General features: G+C 39.2%; 1 protein-coding gene across 3 annotated transcripts in view; it reads left to right on the forward strand.

The window, feature by feature from the left end:
• ZNF410 (zinc finger protein 410) overlaps positions 1–16386 on the forward strand; it is an 18957-nt gene extending 2571 nt beyond the window's left edge. For 2 of the 3 annotated variants that reach the window (XM_075194591.1, XM_075194592.1), the window contains exons 3-10: positions 1–52; positions 1726–1929; positions 11189–11380; positions 11732–11870; positions 14256–14437; positions 14508–14597; positions 14666–14764; positions 15890–16386. The exon at positions 1–52 is cut by the window's left edge and continues 78 nt beyond it. In XM_075194591.1, the coding sequence (XP_075050692.1) occupies positions 1–52; positions 1726–1929; positions 11189–11380; positions 11732–11870; positions 14256–14437; positions 14508–14597; positions 14666–14764; positions 15890–16011 (1080 nt within the window). In that variant the 3' untranslated portion in view covers positions 16012–16386. The remainder of the gene's footprint in view (positions 53–1725; positions 1930–11188; positions 11381–11731; positions 11871–14255; positions 14438–14507; positions 14598–14665; positions 14765–15889) is intronic. The other variant, XM_075194593.1, reaches the window with a different exon arrangement.
• The last annotated feature ends 2017 nt before the right edge of the window (positions 16387–18403 follow it).

The raw sequence follows: 18403 nt of genomic DNA on the forward strand, positions 1-18403 counted from the left end.
TGTCTTTCTCTCCTGCCCGAGACGTCAGAATGTGGCTCATTACTGCTGCCAGGTAAGATGCTCGATCAGAGAATAAGTCGGGCTTCCTTCATTGAAGACTTACTGTTCTAATGATGTTATTACCTTCCAATCACGTTTCAAATCAGAAAAGAGAACTATAGATAATAAGAGGAGTAATGTCAGAACCTGATGGAATCCATATGCTTATTGGCCATTATGTATTGAGGAGGATTGATGGCCTCCCGTGAGCAGCTATGGAACAGCACCTTACAGTCATATCTGATCCAAAGCCCTGAGATAAGTTTACAGGTGTATGATCCATAGAGGATGTATCTCACCAGATTGGAGCAGTTCCACCCTCTTCATCGGTCTGACACCAATAAGGCAGCCGGGGTTCCACCGATGTTGTTGTCTTTCTGTCCAGATCAAACTTTTTTTCTGGAAGGATTGGTTGGAATTTTGCACTTAAACTCAGAATGGGAAAAATCATAATATTCAGTAGGTGCCTGTTTTGTGGTGGGATATGGTGATCCTGAGACACCACGTGGTGGTGATGGGTAGAGATGACAGGAGCACCGATTTGTAAGTCATGGAATAGTTAATAGGTGTTTTGTGAAGCATGTTGGCCGTTAACTTAGCATTATACCTGATGATGGGCAGCATTTCACTGCTACTAATAAATATCTATGTTTTGTTTGTTTCAAAAGAAGTGGCCAAGTAGAAGTATGTTAAGTTAGTATTGCTGCGGTTTCCACGCTCCTGGATTCGGAGTGTGGGGATAAACACATGTACGGCATTTTCTTCCTGGAGGGATCATTAAAAGCTAAAATAAAAAGCTGGTGTAAACTGCCGTAGGGAGAATTAGTCTATATAGGTTTATGATTCTGAAGTTTTTACACACCCTGTATAAGCATATCTGGATTTACTAAAGTAAAATGAATGTTTAGAGAAATTCTCTGCAGGAAAACAAGTAAAAATTAAAGGCTAAATACTTTACAAAGGCCCAAGGCCTGTGGTGGTCTGGCCATAGAAACCCCCTTCCTCTACTTCCTGTCCACTCACCTCCAGCACCTATTCTTTCCTCTGACCCTGGAAGCACTTGACCGTGGCAGAGAAGCTGTGTAGGGCGCCCATGGTTTCCTCTTGGTTCAACTTGTGCATGTTGTTTTTTCCACAAAATTGACCCGGAAGATGCCGCAGCCAGTGGTCCCTTATCCACCCATCTCCCTCCAGATTTAGTGGCAAATATGTAATCTCATTCTCCTTCTCTAATGATGAGAAAACCTGTATAATTCCCCAATTTCCCAGCATTGTGAGTGCTGCAGTCTGAAGCTGGGTATTACCATGATTATTTCATACATAATTGCTAAATGTTACTTTGTGCTACTGTAAATGGTGGTTAACTGTATTGGTAGTGTTGGGTGTATCTTTATCTGTGATATGGTTTAAATAAACATAATTGATAGAACATTAATATAGAGAGTTAGTCTGTTTTGTAAAGGAATAGTATCCTATCAATGTACTTGTTTTACAATTGTTACATAGCCGTAGATTGTCCCAGGGGTACCATGTGGATTTCTATGCTTAGCGGATTCATGCGTCTGTCTTCAATGTTATTAATAATCACAACACTGCTGAGAAATTGGGTCATTTACATATATGTTGCGCTGAACATTTTGCTTTTCCTCTGAAAGCCTGTAAATATAATGACCCTGTTTGTTATAGGTGTCTCTGGGGCCGAGCGAATCTCATCTAAAGGGCCCGATGCCGGATTACTGAACAGCCTCCAGGTGGATATTGACCCCAGTACAGACACCACCGAGGATAAGAGCAGAGCGTTACTTTCTCCCTCCGAACCTTCATCGCTGCTACAAGACCTTCCTGTGAATGATAACTCCTCCTTCATCCTCCTCAATCTCGCCAGATCAGGTAACCGAGAGCCCATCTGTCTGCCTGCTCTTCTTCTTCATCGTTGTATTCTATCTTTATCTATATATAACCCTACCACCTCTACTGGGAGGCTGTTTCATGGATTCATAGAGCTTTTTTGTAAAAAAACAAATAAATTATATTTGCTTTTAGTCTCCCTCACTTTAATTTTAGATGACAAATCATCTTGTGTTTAAATACACTGGCTTCATGAACTTTTATATATTTAGATCATATCACGTCTGTTCCTTCTGTCTGCCATGGTGACCAGGTAATGCTCTTGAAATCCACCATTATTATTATCAGTATTCCTAATTATTCAATATTTAGTATCCATCCTCAGGGTTGATTCCAGTTTATTAATGTTCCTTTTACTTTAAAATACTGTTCTGACTACTATATTACACTGCTTACTGACCTTCATATCATCAGTTTATCATCCTAAATCCATATATTACATTACCAGTCACTGTGTATTATACTGACTGTTACTACACTGCTATATTACACTGCTTACTGACCTCCATATCATCTGTATATCATCCTAACTCCATATATTACATTACCAGTCACTGTGAATTATACTGACTGTTACTACACTGCTATATTACACTGCTTACTGACCTTCATATCATCAGTTTATCATCCTAAATCCATATATTACATTACCAGTCACTGTGTATTATACTGACTGTTACTACACTGCTATATTACACTGCTTACTGACCTTCATATCATCTGTATATTATATCATCCTAACTCCATATATTACATTACCAGTCACTGTGTATTATACTGACTGTTACTACACTGCTATATTACACTGCTCACTGACCTTCATATCATCTGTGTATTATATCACCCTAACTCCATATATTACATTACCAGCCACTGTGTATTATACTGACTGTTACTACACTGCTATATTACACTGCTCACTGACCTTCATATCATCTGTATATCATCCTAACTCCATATATTACATTACCAGTCACTGTGTATTATACTGACTGTTACTACACTGCTATATTACACTGCTCACTGACCTTCATATCATCAGTTTATCATCCTAACTCCATATATTACATTACCAGTCACTGTGTATTATACTGACTGTTACTACACTGCTATATTACACTGCTCACTGACCTTCATATCATCTGTATATTATATCATCCTAACTCCATATATTACATTACCAGCCACTGTGTATTATACTGACTGTTACTACACTGCTATATTACACTGCTCACTGACCTTCATATCATCTGTGTATTATATCATCCTAACTCCGTATATTATATTACCAGTCACTGTGTATTATACTGACTGTTACTACACTGCTATATTACACTGCTCACTGACCTTCATATCATCTGTATATTATATCATCCTAACTCCATATATTACATTACCTGTCACTGTGTATTATACTGACTGTTACTACACTGCTATATTACACTGCTCACTGACCTTCATATCATCTGTATATTATATCATCCTAACTCCATATATTACATTACCAGTCACTGATTATTATACTGACTGTTACTACACTGCTATATTACACTGCTCACTGACCTTCATATCATCTGTATATTATATCATCCTAACTCCATATATTACATTACCAGTCACTGTGTATTATACTGACTGTTACTACACTGCTATATTACACTGCTTACTGACCTTCATATCATCAGTATATCATCCTAACTCCATATATTACATTACCAGTCACTGTGTATTATACTGACTTACTACACTGCTATATTACACTGCTCACTGACCTTCATATCATCAGTTTATCATCCTAACTCCATATATTACATTACCAGTCACTGTGTATTATACTGACTGTTACTACACTGCTATATTACACTGCTCACTGACCTTCATATCATCAGTTTATCATCCTAACTCCATATATTACATTACCAGTCACTGTGTATTATACTGACTGTTACTACACTGCTATATTACACTGCTTACTGACCTTCATATCATCAGTATATCATCCTAACTCCATATATTACATTACCAGTCACTGTGTATTATACTGACTGTTACTACACTGCTATATTACACTGCTCACTGACCTTCATATCATCTGTATATCATCCTAACTCCATATATTACATTACCAGTCACTGTGTATTATACTGACTGTTACTACACTGCTATATTACACTGCTCACTGACCTTCATATCATCTGTGTATTATATCATCCTAACTCCATATATTACATTACCAGTCACTGTGTATTATACTGACTGTTACTACACTGCTATATTACACTGCTCACTGACCTTCATATCATCTGTATATTATATCATCCTAACTCCATATATTACATTACCAGTCACTGTGTATTATACTGACTGTTACTACACTGCTATATTACACTGCTCACTGACCTTCATATCATCAGTTTATCATCCTAACTCCATATATTACATTACCAGTCACTGTGTATTATACTGACTGTTACTACACTGCTATATTACACTGCTTACTGACCTTCATATCATCTGTATATTATATCATCCTAACTCCATATATTACATTACCCGTCACTGTGTATTATACTGACTGTTACTACACTGCTATATTACACTGCTCACTGACCTTCATATCATCTGTATATCATCCTAACTCCATATATTACATTACCCGTCACTGTGTATTATACTGACTGTTACTACACTGCTATATTACACTGCTCACTGACCTTCATATCATCTATATATTATATCATCCTAACTCCATATATTACATTACCAGTCACTGTGTATTATACTGACTGTTACTACACTGCTATATTACACTGCTCACTGACCTTCATATCATCTGTATATCATCCTAACTCCATATATTACATTACCCGTCACTGTGTATTATACTGACTGTTACTACACTGCTATATTACACTGCTTACTGACCTTCATATCATCTGTGTATTATATCATCCTAACTCCATATATTACATTACCAGTCACTGTGTATTATACTGACTGTTACTACACTGCTATATTACACTGCTTACTGACCTTCATATCATCTGTGTATTATATCATCCTAACTCCATATATTACATTACCAGTCACTGTGTATTATACTGACTGTTACTACACTGCTATATTACACTGCTCACTGACCTTCATATCATCTGTGTATTATATCATCCTAACTCCATATATTACATTACCAGTCACTGTGTATTATACTGACTGTTACTACACTGCTATATTACACTGCTTACTGACCTTCATATCATCTGTATATTATATCATCCTAACTCCATATATTACATTACCAGTCACTGTGTATTATACTGACTGTTACTACACTGCTATATTACACTGCTTACTGACCTTCATATCATCTGTATATTATATCATCCTAACTCCATATATTACATTACCAGTCACTGTGTATTATACTGGCTGTTACTACACTGCTATATTACACTGCTCACTGACCTTCATATCATCTGTATATCATCCTAACTCCATATATTACATTACCAGTCACTGTGTATTATACTGACTGTTACTACACTGCTATATTACACTGCTCACTGACCTTCATATCATCTGTATATCATCCTAACTCCATATATTACATTACCCGTCACTGTGTATTATACTGACTGTTACTACACTGCTATATTACACTGCTCACTGACCTTCATATCATCTGTATATCATCCTAACTCCATATATTACATTACCCGTCACTGTGTATTATACTGACTGTTACTACACTGCTATATTACACTGCTTACTGACCTTCATATCATCTGTGTATTATATCATCCTAACTCCATATATTACATTACCAGTCACTGTGTATTATACTGACTGTTACTACACTGCTATATTACACTGCTTACTGACCTTCATATCATCTGTGTATTATATCATCCTAACTCCATATATTACATTACCAGTCACTGTGTATTATACTGACTGTTACTACACTGCTATATTACACTGCTTACTGACCTTCATATCATCTCTGTATTATATCATCCTAACTCCATATATTACATTACCAGTCACTGTGTATTATACTGACTGTTACTACACTGCTATATTACACTGCTCACTGACCTTCATATCATCTGTATATTATATCATCCTAACTCCATATATTACATTACCAGTCACTGTGTATTATACTGACTGTTACTACACTGCTATATTACACTGCTTACTGACCTTCATATCATCAGTATATCATCCTAACTCCATATATTACATTACCAGTCACTGTGTATTATACTGACTGTTACTACACTGCTATATTACACTGCTCACTGACCTTCATATCATCTATATATTATATCATCCTAACTCCATATATTACATTACCAGTCACTGTGTATTATACTGACTGTTACTACACTGCTATATTACACTGCTCACTGACCTTCATATCATCAGTATATCATCCTAACTCCATATATTACATTACCAGTCACTGTGTATTATACTAACTGTTACTACACTGCTATATTACACTGCTCACTGACCTTCATATCATCTGTATATTATATCATCCTAACTCCATATATTACATTACCAGTCACTGTGTATTATACTGACTGTTACTACACTGCTATATTACACTGATCACTGACCTTCATATCATCTATATATTATATCATCCTAACTCCATATATTACATTACCAGTCACTGTGTATTATACTGACTGTTACTACACTGCTATATTACACTGCTCACTGACCTTCATATCATCTGTATATTATATCATCCTAACTCCATATATTACATTACCAGTCACTGTGTATTATACTGACTGTTACTACACTGCTATATTACACTGCTCACTGACCTTCATATCATCTGTATATTATATCATCCTAACTCCATATATTACATTACCAGTCACTGTGTATTATACTGACTGTTACTACACTGCTATATTACACTGCTCACTGACCTTCATATCATCTGTATATTATATCATCCTAACTCCATATATTACATTACCAGTCACTGTGTATTATACTGACTGTTACTACACTGCTATATTACACTGCTTACTGACCTTCATATCATCTGTATATTATATCATCCTAACTCCATATATTACATTACCAGTCACTGTGTATTATACTGACTGTTACTACACTGCTATATTACACTGCTTACTGACCTTCATATCATCTGTATATTATATCATCCTAACTCCATATATTACATTACCAGTCACTGTGTATTATACTGACTGTTACTACACTGCTATATTACACTGCTCACTGACCTTCATATCATCAGTATATCATCCTAACTCCATATATTACATTACCAGTCACTGTGTATTATACTGACTGTTACTACACTGCTATATTACACTGCTCACTGACCTTCATATCATCTGTATATTATATCATCCTAACTCTATATATTACATTACCAGTCACTGTGTATTATACTGACTGTTACTACACTGCTATATTACACTGATCACTGACCTTCATATCATCTATATATTATATCATCCTAACTCCATATATTACATTACCAGTCACTGTGTATTATACTGACTGTTACTACACTGCTATATTACACTGCTCACTGACCTTCATATCATCTGTATATTATATCATCCTAACTCCATATATTACATTACCAGTCACTGTGTATTATACTGACTGTTACTACACTGCTATATTACACTGCTTACTGACCTTCATATCATCTGTATATTATATCATCCTAACTCCATATATTACATTACCAGTCACTGTGTATTATACTGACTGTTACTACACTGCTATATTACACTGCTTACTGACCTTCATATCATCTGTATATTATATCATCCTAACTCCATATATTACATTACCAGTCACTGTGTATTATACTGACTGTTACTACACTGCTATATTACACTGCTCACTGACCTTCATATCATCAGTATATCATCCTAACTCCATATATTACATTACCAGTCACTGTGTATTATACTGACTGTTACTACACTGCTATATTACACTGCTCACTGACCTTCATATCATCTGTGTATTATATCATCCTAACTCCATATATTATATTACCAGTCACTGTGTATTATACTGACTGTTACTACACTGCTATATTACACTGCTTACTGACCTTCATATCATCTGTATATTATATCATCCTAACTCCATATATTACATTACCAGTCACTGTGTATTATACTGACTGTTACTACACTGCTATATTACACTGCTCACTGACCTTCATATCATCTGTGTATTATATCATCCTAACTCCATATATTACATTACCAGTCACTGTGTATTATACTGGCTGTTACTACACTGCTATATTACACTGCTCACTGACCTTCATATCATCTGTATATCATCCTAACTCCATATATTACATTACCAGTCACTGTGTATTATACTGACTGTTACTACACTGCTATATTACACTGCTCACTGACCTTCATATCATCTGTATATTATATCATCCTAACTCCATATATTACATTACCAGTCACTGTGTATTATACTGACTGTTACTACACTGCTATATTACACTGCTCACTGACCTTCATATCATCAGTATATCATCCTAACTCCATATATTACATTACCAGTCACTGTGTATTATACTGACTGTTACTACACTGCTATATTACACTGCTCACTGACCTTCATATCATCTGTGTATTATATCATTCTAACTCCATATATTACATTACCAGTCACTGTGTATTATACTGACTGTTACTACACTGCTATATTACACTGCTTACTGACCTTCATATCATCTGTGTATTATATCATCCTAACTCCATATATTACATTACCAGCCACTGTGTATTATACTGACTGTTACTACACTGCTATATTACACTGATCACTGACCTTCATATCATCTGTATATTATATCATCCTAACTCCATATATTACATTACCAGTCACTGTGTATTATACTGACTGTTACTACACTGCTATATTACACTGCTCACTGACCTTCATATCATCTGTATATTATATCATCCTAACTCCATATATTACATTACCAGTCACTGTGTATTATACTGACTGTTACTACACTGCTATATTACACTGCTCACTGACCTTCATATCATCAGTTTATCATCCTAACTCCATATATTACATTACCAGTCACTGTGTATTATACTGACTGTTACTACACTGCTATATTACACTGCTCACTCACCTTCATATCATCTGTGTATTATATCATCCTAACTCCATATATTACATTACCAGTCACTGTGTATTATACTGACTGTTACTACACTGCTATATTACACTGCTCACTGACCTTCATATCATCTGTATATTATATCATCCTAACTCCATATATTACATTACCAGTCACTGTGTATTATACTGACTGTTACTACACTGCTATATTACACTGCTCACTGACCTTCATATCATCTGTGTATTATATCATCCTAACTCCATATATTACATTACCAGTCACTGTGTATTATACTGACTGTTACTACACTGCTATATTACACTGATCACTGACCTTCATATCATCTGTATATTATATCATCCTAACTCCATATATTACATTACCAGTCACTGTGTATTATACTGACTGTTACTACACTGCTATATTACACTGCTCACTGACCTTCATATCATCTGTGTATTATATCATCCTAACTCCATATATTACATTACCAGTCACTGTGTATTATACTGACTGTTACTACACTGCTATATTACACTGCTCACTGACCTTCATATCATCTGTGTATTATATCATCCTAACTCCATATATTACATTACCAGTCACTGTGTATTATACTGACTGTTACTACACTGCTATATTACACTGCTCACTGACCTTCATATCATCTGTGTATTATATCATTCTAACTCCATATATTACATTACCAGTCACTGTGTATTATACTGACTGTTACTACACTGCTATATTACACTGCTTACTGACCTTCATATCATCTGTATATTATATCATCCTAACTCCATATATTACATTACCAGTCACTGTGTATTATACTGACTGTTACTACCTACACTGCTATATTACACTGCCTACTGACCTTCATATCATCTGTATATCATCCTAACTCCATATATTACATTACCAGTCACTGTGTATTATACTGACTGTTACTACACTGCTATATTACACTGCTCACTGACCTTCATATCATCTGTATATCATCCTAACTCCATATATTACATTACCAGTCACTGTGTATTATACTGACTGTTACTACACTGCTATATTACACTGCTCACTGACCTTCATATCATCTGTATATTATATCATCCTAACTCCATATATTACATTACCAGTCACTGTGTATTATACTGACTGTTACTACACTGCTATATTACACTGCTCACTGACCTTCATATCATCTGTATATTATATCATCCTAACTCCATATATTACATTACCAGCCACTGTGTATTATACTGACTGTTACTACACTGCTATATTACACTGCTCACTGACCTTCATATCATCTGTATATTATATCATCCTAACTCCATATATTACATTACCAGTCACTGTGTATTATACTGACTGTTACTACACTGCTATATTACACTGCTTACTGACCTTCATATCATCTGTATATTATATCATCCTAACTCCATATATTACATTACCAGTCACTGTGTATTATACTGACTGTTACTACACTGCTATATTACACTGCTTACTGACCTTCATATCATCTGTATATTATATCATCCTAACTCCATATATTACATTACCAGTCACTGTGTATTATACTGACTGTTACTACACTGCTATATTACACTGCTTACTGACCTTCATATCATCTGTATATTATATCATCCTAACTCCATATATTACATTACCAGTCACTGTGTATTATACTGACTGTTACTACACTGCTATATTACACTGCTCACTGACCTTCATATCATCTGTATATTATATCATCCTAACTCCATATATTACATTACCAGTCACTGTGTATTATACTGACTGTTACTACACTGCTATATTACACTGCTCACTGACCTTCATACCATCTGAGATAATTATAATGGTGTAGGCATTGCTTGTCTAGAGTGTTAGCTGTTTGGGACACAACCATCTGTTCTCTTGACCCTCTGATCTGAGGTTCTTATGGCAGCTCTAGGTGGTACTGTAGCAGGTACACGGGAGATTTCTATGTCAGATAACACACATGATCTAGTGGTGGTGCTGGATTACAATGTTACTTTTACCTTCTAGGACTAGGGTCACCTTCTGAGCACCTGGTTTTTGTTCAGGATGAAGCTGAGGATTCTGGGAATGATTTCCTGTCCAATGATTGCACAGACAGCAGCACACCATGGTTCCTGCGGGTTCAGGAGTTGGCTCATGACAGTCTTATTGCTGCTACTCGGGCTCAGCTGGCAAGGAGTGCAAAGAGTGGCAGTAATGGTACGTGGTGCTGCCTAAAAGCTGGTGCCTATTGTGAAGTGCTGGCAACATATAAATAATTGTTAATAATGATTTTCCATTCTTTATATCACAGGTTTATAACAGTTTCTTATATATAATGTAGGACAGAGATACTAATGGCTGCAGTGTCCTGGAGTCGGTGTAATGTGTTAGATGGTATAAACCAACCTGTCAGATTACTGCCACATACTCCATAGCACTGGCTGCTTGTTAAACGATAAGCAGGATCAAGGGGCAGCAGTATTTTCCCTGTAATGATGGGCACGGCGTGGTCTGAATCTCCACTCAGGGATGTGAAGTAAACACCGCTCTTTATCCCATCTTTCCTAGCTGATACCACGCTGAACAGCACCCCTGAGGCTGACACAAAAGCCGTACACTCCAAGAAACGCCTCCGCTGTTCCTTCCACGGCTGTGACCGATCCTTCAGGTGGCTGACACACCTGAAATATCACCTGAAAACCCACAGGTATGTTATCGCTACCAATGTTTTACTTCTCAAACACTCTTCAATCTGAGGTTCCCCAAAGTCTCATTATGATCACTGACTAACTAATAGTGTTGGCTGTGAGCTCTGGTAATAACAGCAGTGTGTTCTGATACAGGACATCAGACTAAATAAACAAGGAAAATGTAATCTGTTATTCCACCAATCTTAACAAAACCTTCTGTTACTTAGACGACCGCAAGCCACTCCCCTCATTACACATTGCGTAATTTCCTTTTCTTGTGCCTAATATAAGATATTTTGGCAACTACATGTGACTATAACCAAAAAGTGCACAGCCCTATCTTAAACTAACCTCCCCCTATGTGTACCAATTAGGAGGCCCAGGAAACCAGCTGTGTTATAGACCATCGCATTTGTTATACAGAGCAGAGGTGTATTACTATTTTACAACATTGGAAGTGATGGTGCCATGCTGCTTGTACAGTTTAATTTAGGACAAAGACCAAGGATAAGTCTACTAAAATTAAAGCAGCCCAAATCTAATAGTATGGGTTCCTCTATAATACCTACTATAACAACGCAGCTATTACACAATCATTTTCTTACTGACACTAACCTAATTTCCTTCCTGTCCCGGACGTTTCAAGAACTCTCCCAACAAGTCTTAAGTAGTCCTCTCCTTAGTAATACCCATAAAATCCTGCGGCTACATACTCAACGCCAACAAATCCATTCATCTTCCTCCGCTTTCAGCGCAGCATGGCGGTGTACCCTTTCACTGGTCGGTAAGGACACGGGTTACATCAATCAATTGCTTGAAGGATAAATTATCCAAAAATACATACACAAGCTACAGTGAAATACCTCCAAGCATTATATAAGTGGAGTACTCGGGGCATCCTCTTCATCTGACCTGCACAGCCCTCCCACACATTATTATTATTATTATTATTATTAATTTTTATTTATAGGGCGCCACTAGGTGTCCGCGGCGCCGTACAGGGACAGACAAGATTACAATACGAGGTGAGACAGCACAGTACAGTAAACAATAATCACAGTAACTCAGTGAGCTCAAGGCACAGCTAGAGGGGAGGGAAGAGGGGAAGGTCAGCCAACAACGGCCCCAAGGAGGGAGGGCACGGCTGAGAGGGAGACCCCCAGGGGGAAGAAGAGGGAGCGAGAGGGGACGCGGGAAGAGGGTCCTCGAGGAGGAAGGCAGGGTAGCTGGCGAGCAGAGTTAAAAGTGGAGAAGACAGGAGGAGAGAAGACCCTGCTCAAAGGAGCGTACAATCTAAGGGGTGGGGTAGACTGACAGAGAGACACAGGGGAGAGAGGGAGAGAAGGAGGAATGGATAGGGGGAGGGGAATGAAGGGGAGTGAAGGCTAGGGGAAGGGGAATGAAGGTGAAGAGTCAGAAAAACAGGTAGGAAGTTAAGTGGGAGACTGGAAAGCTTTAAGAAAAAGGTGGATTTTTAAACACCGTTTGAAACTGGACAGATTGGGGGAAGTTCTGATGGAGCGGGGGAGCTGGTTCTAGTGGAGGGGGGCAGCGCGGGAGAAGTCTTGGATACGCGCGTGGGAGGAAGTGATCAGGGGGGAAGAGAGGCGACGGTCATTGGCAGATCGGAGAGGGCGGGATGGAGCATGAGGAGGGAGGAGATGTAGGGTGCTGTGGAGTTGGCGAGGGCCTTGTATGTGAGAGTGAAGAGCTTGAACAGGATTCTGTAGGGGAAGGGGAGCCAGTGAAGGGATTGGTAGAGGGGGGGAGACAGAAGAGGAGCGGCGAGAAAGGAAGATGAGCCTAGCGGCAGCGTTACACTCATAAAATAATCACAGCCTATAGCTTCCTGTGGGGCATCAGACATAGCCTTATGGATCAGAAGCTGATTTATTTCATTCATTATGGAGTTTATGGCTCCAATTCTGAAGGGATGGAGCTAATTCTTTCATAAATGATGTACTCCTATTCCCCAGTTGGCCATTTTGGGTATAATTACGGCTGTTCGGAGAGTCACTATTGGCCATTTCAGCAGCGACAAGAAAATCCATTTTTCAGATGTTGGGGCCAGCACACATAGGGTTTCTGCACTGGGGTCATGAGTTTGACCCCACAGCTTTCTGTGTGGAGTTTGTTCTCCTCATTTTCCTCTCGCAGTCCAGCTTGTAGGGGATTATTTGTGCAAAATAGTAATGGATCTGTTTTGCAGATATCCATATATTACATCTTACTATTGGTTAGATGCACTCTCTAGAGGAATGTATCTAACAAGTGCTTTATTGAGCAGATTTTTTATCTTTGGGGATGGGGCATATTTAGTACTCTCCACCACATCACAAACCAGATGTCATTGGGTTTAGTTACGTGTAACCTCCAAAGGTGACTTATGCTTTAATTTTCAGAAATGACCGTTCTTTCACGTGTCCTGCGGAGGGCTGCGGGAAAAGCTTTTACGTCCTGCAAAGGTTGAAGGTCCACATGCGCACCCACAACGGGGAGCGGCCCTTCCTGTGCTCAGAGCCTGGCTGTGGGAAGCAGTTTACTACAGCTGGAAACCTGAAGAACCATCTGCGCATCCACACGGGTGAGCGCTTGTAATAATGTGAGTAATGCTGCTTGTGATTGGCTGTCACTCATGACGTCACTACCGACAGGAGAGAAACCGTTTCTGTGTGAGACTGAGGGGTGCGGCCGCTCATTTGCTGAATATTCAAGTCTCAGAAAGCACCTAGTTGTCCATTCAGGTGAGGATGTCTCCTGTCTCTATGTCACCTTCTGCCTTGTCCGTGATTAATATGTTGTCCTTCTATAGGTGTGAAATCTCACCAGTGTCCGGTGTGCGGAAAGAACTTTTCTCAGAGTGGAAGTAGAAACGCTCATTTTAGGAAACATCACTCGGCGAGGATGGAAGGTGGGTGTCTAGCACAGACTACAGGCACTTTATCTGCTCCCTAGTTGGGATATAGGAGAATAGAAATACCCAGGGGAATGCTCCCATAGCTGCCTTCCCAATACGACCACCATTGCTATTCCTAATGTTGTTACCTTAAAAGACGACATAGATAGGAAATTAGATGCCACCATTTACAGAACGTTAGGGGCTTCTCTTAGACCCAGTTTGTCTTCTGCATGGGTCAGTAAGGCTGTGGGAAGGTCTGGAGTCTGATGGGCTCAAATCAGATTTGCCCTCTTTGGAGTATCCTGGGGCAGCGACCATTGATATGTATGGGGCTCCTTAGGGCTAGCCCTTGTGCCTCTGCCTTAGCGGCATGCTGTACCCTATGGCTGCGCACCTAGCAGGTGAATCCATTCTGTACTCCGGTGAAGTCGTATTTGGTTCTGAGGTGGATAAAATATAAAATATATATACATATAAAATATGTGCTCTGAAAGCAGCAAATATTAAAAAAAAAAATTGGGTTTGCCAATAAAGGTATCACTCCTATAATGCTTTTGTCTTTTTTTGACACAAAAGTATTTAACATCACATAGGGAAGGGTGAGTAATTTGAATTGAACTCTGGAGGACACAGGGAGCCAGTGTAGAGATTTGGAAAGGGGTGGAGCACTGAGAGGAAAACTAACTATTCTTAGAGTACATCACGATAAGACTCTTTGCTTGTTCAAGTAAATGGTGATATTCATGAGTGTAAATGATGGCACCTCCCAAATGAAAGAGAGATAATAGATGTTACAATAATGTTTACTAAAGGGAAAAGAGATCATGGTAAATTAATTAGAAAGTAGTCCTGTGCGGTGGTTCCTGGCTTTTTTTTTTACTATGGGTACAATTGTAGGCAATGCAGACAGCACATCAGGGCAACAAAACTGCCTGATGATGTATATAGATGGCTGGAAAACTCAGGAAAAAGCAAAGGTACTGTATTTAGTAAAAATTGCAAGAGGATATGTGAAAGCCAATACATTAAAGTCAGGAGGAAGCTTAGGTGTGTAAAACCTTTAATACTTGTAAGCTGCTTCAAACCAGAAAGCAGGAGTTTCGGTACCTTGACGCCGGTCTCTCCATCTTATTCCAGATCACAGTAACCCTGCAGAACATCTACACCTGAGCGAGGACGCTCTGCAGGGCAGTCACCTTCTCTCTGTGGCGTCGGGGAGACACGCTTATGAAGAAGATGTCTCCATTCTACTAAATTAATGACACTGGACACATTTCTTATTTAATTCTTTTTACCGATCACAGCTTGTAGTCTGTACTTGAAAATAATATTAGTTACAACATAATTAGTTTTCTAAAGAACAAATAGTTGCAGAGTAAAGGAGCTTTGACCTTGAGGTGATGAGGATCCACCCAACCTGCGATGAACGTTATATAAATCTGCGCCTAACAGATGTTTATATTCACTGTGGATCTTATCTGTTACCTCCTGTAATATTCACCAGATCTCTGGGTAGACCACGTCCTTTGTTTTACAAGACATAACAGTGGTGCAGAGAGAAGACCTGACAGGTCCAACTTACTGCCTCAAATGAGGCTTTCTAATCCCTTCCAAATAAATGTTCACAACTTCAACCAGCATATTGTCAGCGGACGTAGTAAGAATGTCCTGTATTACTGTCTGTGTTATTAGGAGAATGTGGCACTGAGAGTTCTTCCACTGAAAGGTGCATCAGTGAATTAATGTCGCCCCCACATCCATATGCAGTAACTACATCTGATATTGATGCATTATATATTCCCTACAGCAGGGCTGTGCGATAGGTGCGACCGGCCAGGACGCAACACTCAAAGGGGGCGCAGTTTATAAATATTTTATCTTCATTTGGTTAAAATTGAGAGCTAGGGGGGCGCCGTTTTTGTTTTCGCCCCAGGCGCTAAAATTGTAAGTTACAGCTCTGCCCTACAGCTTCCCAATTTCTTACCTCTGAGTAAACTATTCCCCTCTCCCCCTCCTGTCACTCTTGTGTCTCTCCCTCTTCTGTATGTGTATCCGTCTCTCCCTTTTGTGTGTCCACTGTGTGCTTGTCTCTTCCCGTCTGTCTCCTGTGTAAGTCTGTCTGTCTTTCCCTCCTGTGTCTGCCCCTCTCATGTTTGTCTCCTGTGTGTCTGTTTCCTTCGTGTCTCTCTCCCATGTGTGTCTGAACCTCCTCCCTCCTGTCTTCTCTCCTGTGTATCTGGCTCATGCCTTTTCTGTTTGTGCCCTCCTGTGTGGCTTTCTTTATTTTATTGCCACAGCGTGTCTGCTGTATGTTGTAAATGCAGAAAGATCATGAAGGTAATGACTATTTATGGCAGTATATTTTGCCACCCTAACGCAGGAAATCATATCTTGGTTGAAGATCGGGGGAAGGCATCAGCTTGATAACTGCACCCATTTAGTGCCATGTGTCTTCCTGTGGAATTGTTCCAAAGGTGAATCATATAGTTCTTAGTTAAATTACAGATTACTGTGTTTGAATCCAAAGTTAGATAACACCCTCTGACCAGAGTCCTGTTTATAAGATGGAGATCTGCCCTCACCACTTACCAGGGGAAGAATGAGCTCCTCCTGTTCATACCGCCCCAGTTAAATCTAGTCCTGAGTGCTGGCTCTGTGCAGTCTAATTGCTGCTCCCAATTTGGCCACCCTGCCCAAACATCCACAGTACACCAAGTTTATTTGAATTTAATGCAGTGTGGAGACTGGTTTTGGTTGTGTATGAAGAGCACGTTTTGTTTGTATATATTCTTGTATTCCATCTGGGTGCTCATCCCTACCCCATGGGGAGGGTGTAACAGTCCTTAGAAGCAATATACACCATTCTGCTTACAAGATCTTGCATATTATCTGCTGTATACCTGTGTCCTACAGGTATAGAGGAGCTGCAGTCGGCAGCAGAGCCGTGTTACATAAGCAGTATACAACACGCACAATAGGTATCCGTGTAGGAGTCTGCTGGGGACAGCGACTACTCTTACAACTGGTGTGCGTCGGCGGGTGTCTGAGTAAGAGCAGAAGGTGTGGTCAGTACTGATGTTAAAAAGGAACCCTAAGCCAGGTGGTAAAACAAAAGATAAACTGATGAGAGAAAGGCTATCTCGTCAGTTTATAACTGGTGGTAGCAGTGGGATTATCCAGGTAACTTTTCGTAGACCAGTTTGGGAGAGCCGAATTACTAGCATAGGTGCATACACAGGATTGCAAAGTACAGCAGTCTGTCCAAGGCGGACCTCGAAATCCTGTGTCAAGCAAGAGGCATTAATATCCTCTTTCCAGCGGCGAGATGAACAACAGATCAGAGGTGGAGGAAGCAACTGATGTGGTCCTGAGAAACTATCCTGTCCAAGGGATGTGGAGTGGCCAGACTACTGTCTCCAAGGGCTGGCAACACCCTGCCAAGTGGAACAGATCCAACCTGCTCGATCATCAGGGGCTCTTTGCTTCTGCAGAGACAACATTCCCCTAGAAACTAAAAGTATGTTGTTTCCAGCCAATCTGATCTTGTGGGGAGCTATTCCCTGACGCTAAACATGATTATGTAATACTATACTGAGAGCTATACTGTGTGGGAGAAAGAGATCTACCCTCATTACTGATGAGGGGAACATT

This window comes from Mixophyes fleayi, unplaced genomic scaffold, assembly GCF_038048845.1.
Source record: "Mixophyes fleayi isolate aMixFle1 unplaced genomic scaffold, aMixFle1.hap1 Scaffold_65, whole genome shotgun sequence".
Lineage (NCBI taxonomy): Eukaryota > Metazoa > Chordata > Amphibia > Anura > Limnodynastidae > Mixophyes > Mixophyes fleayi.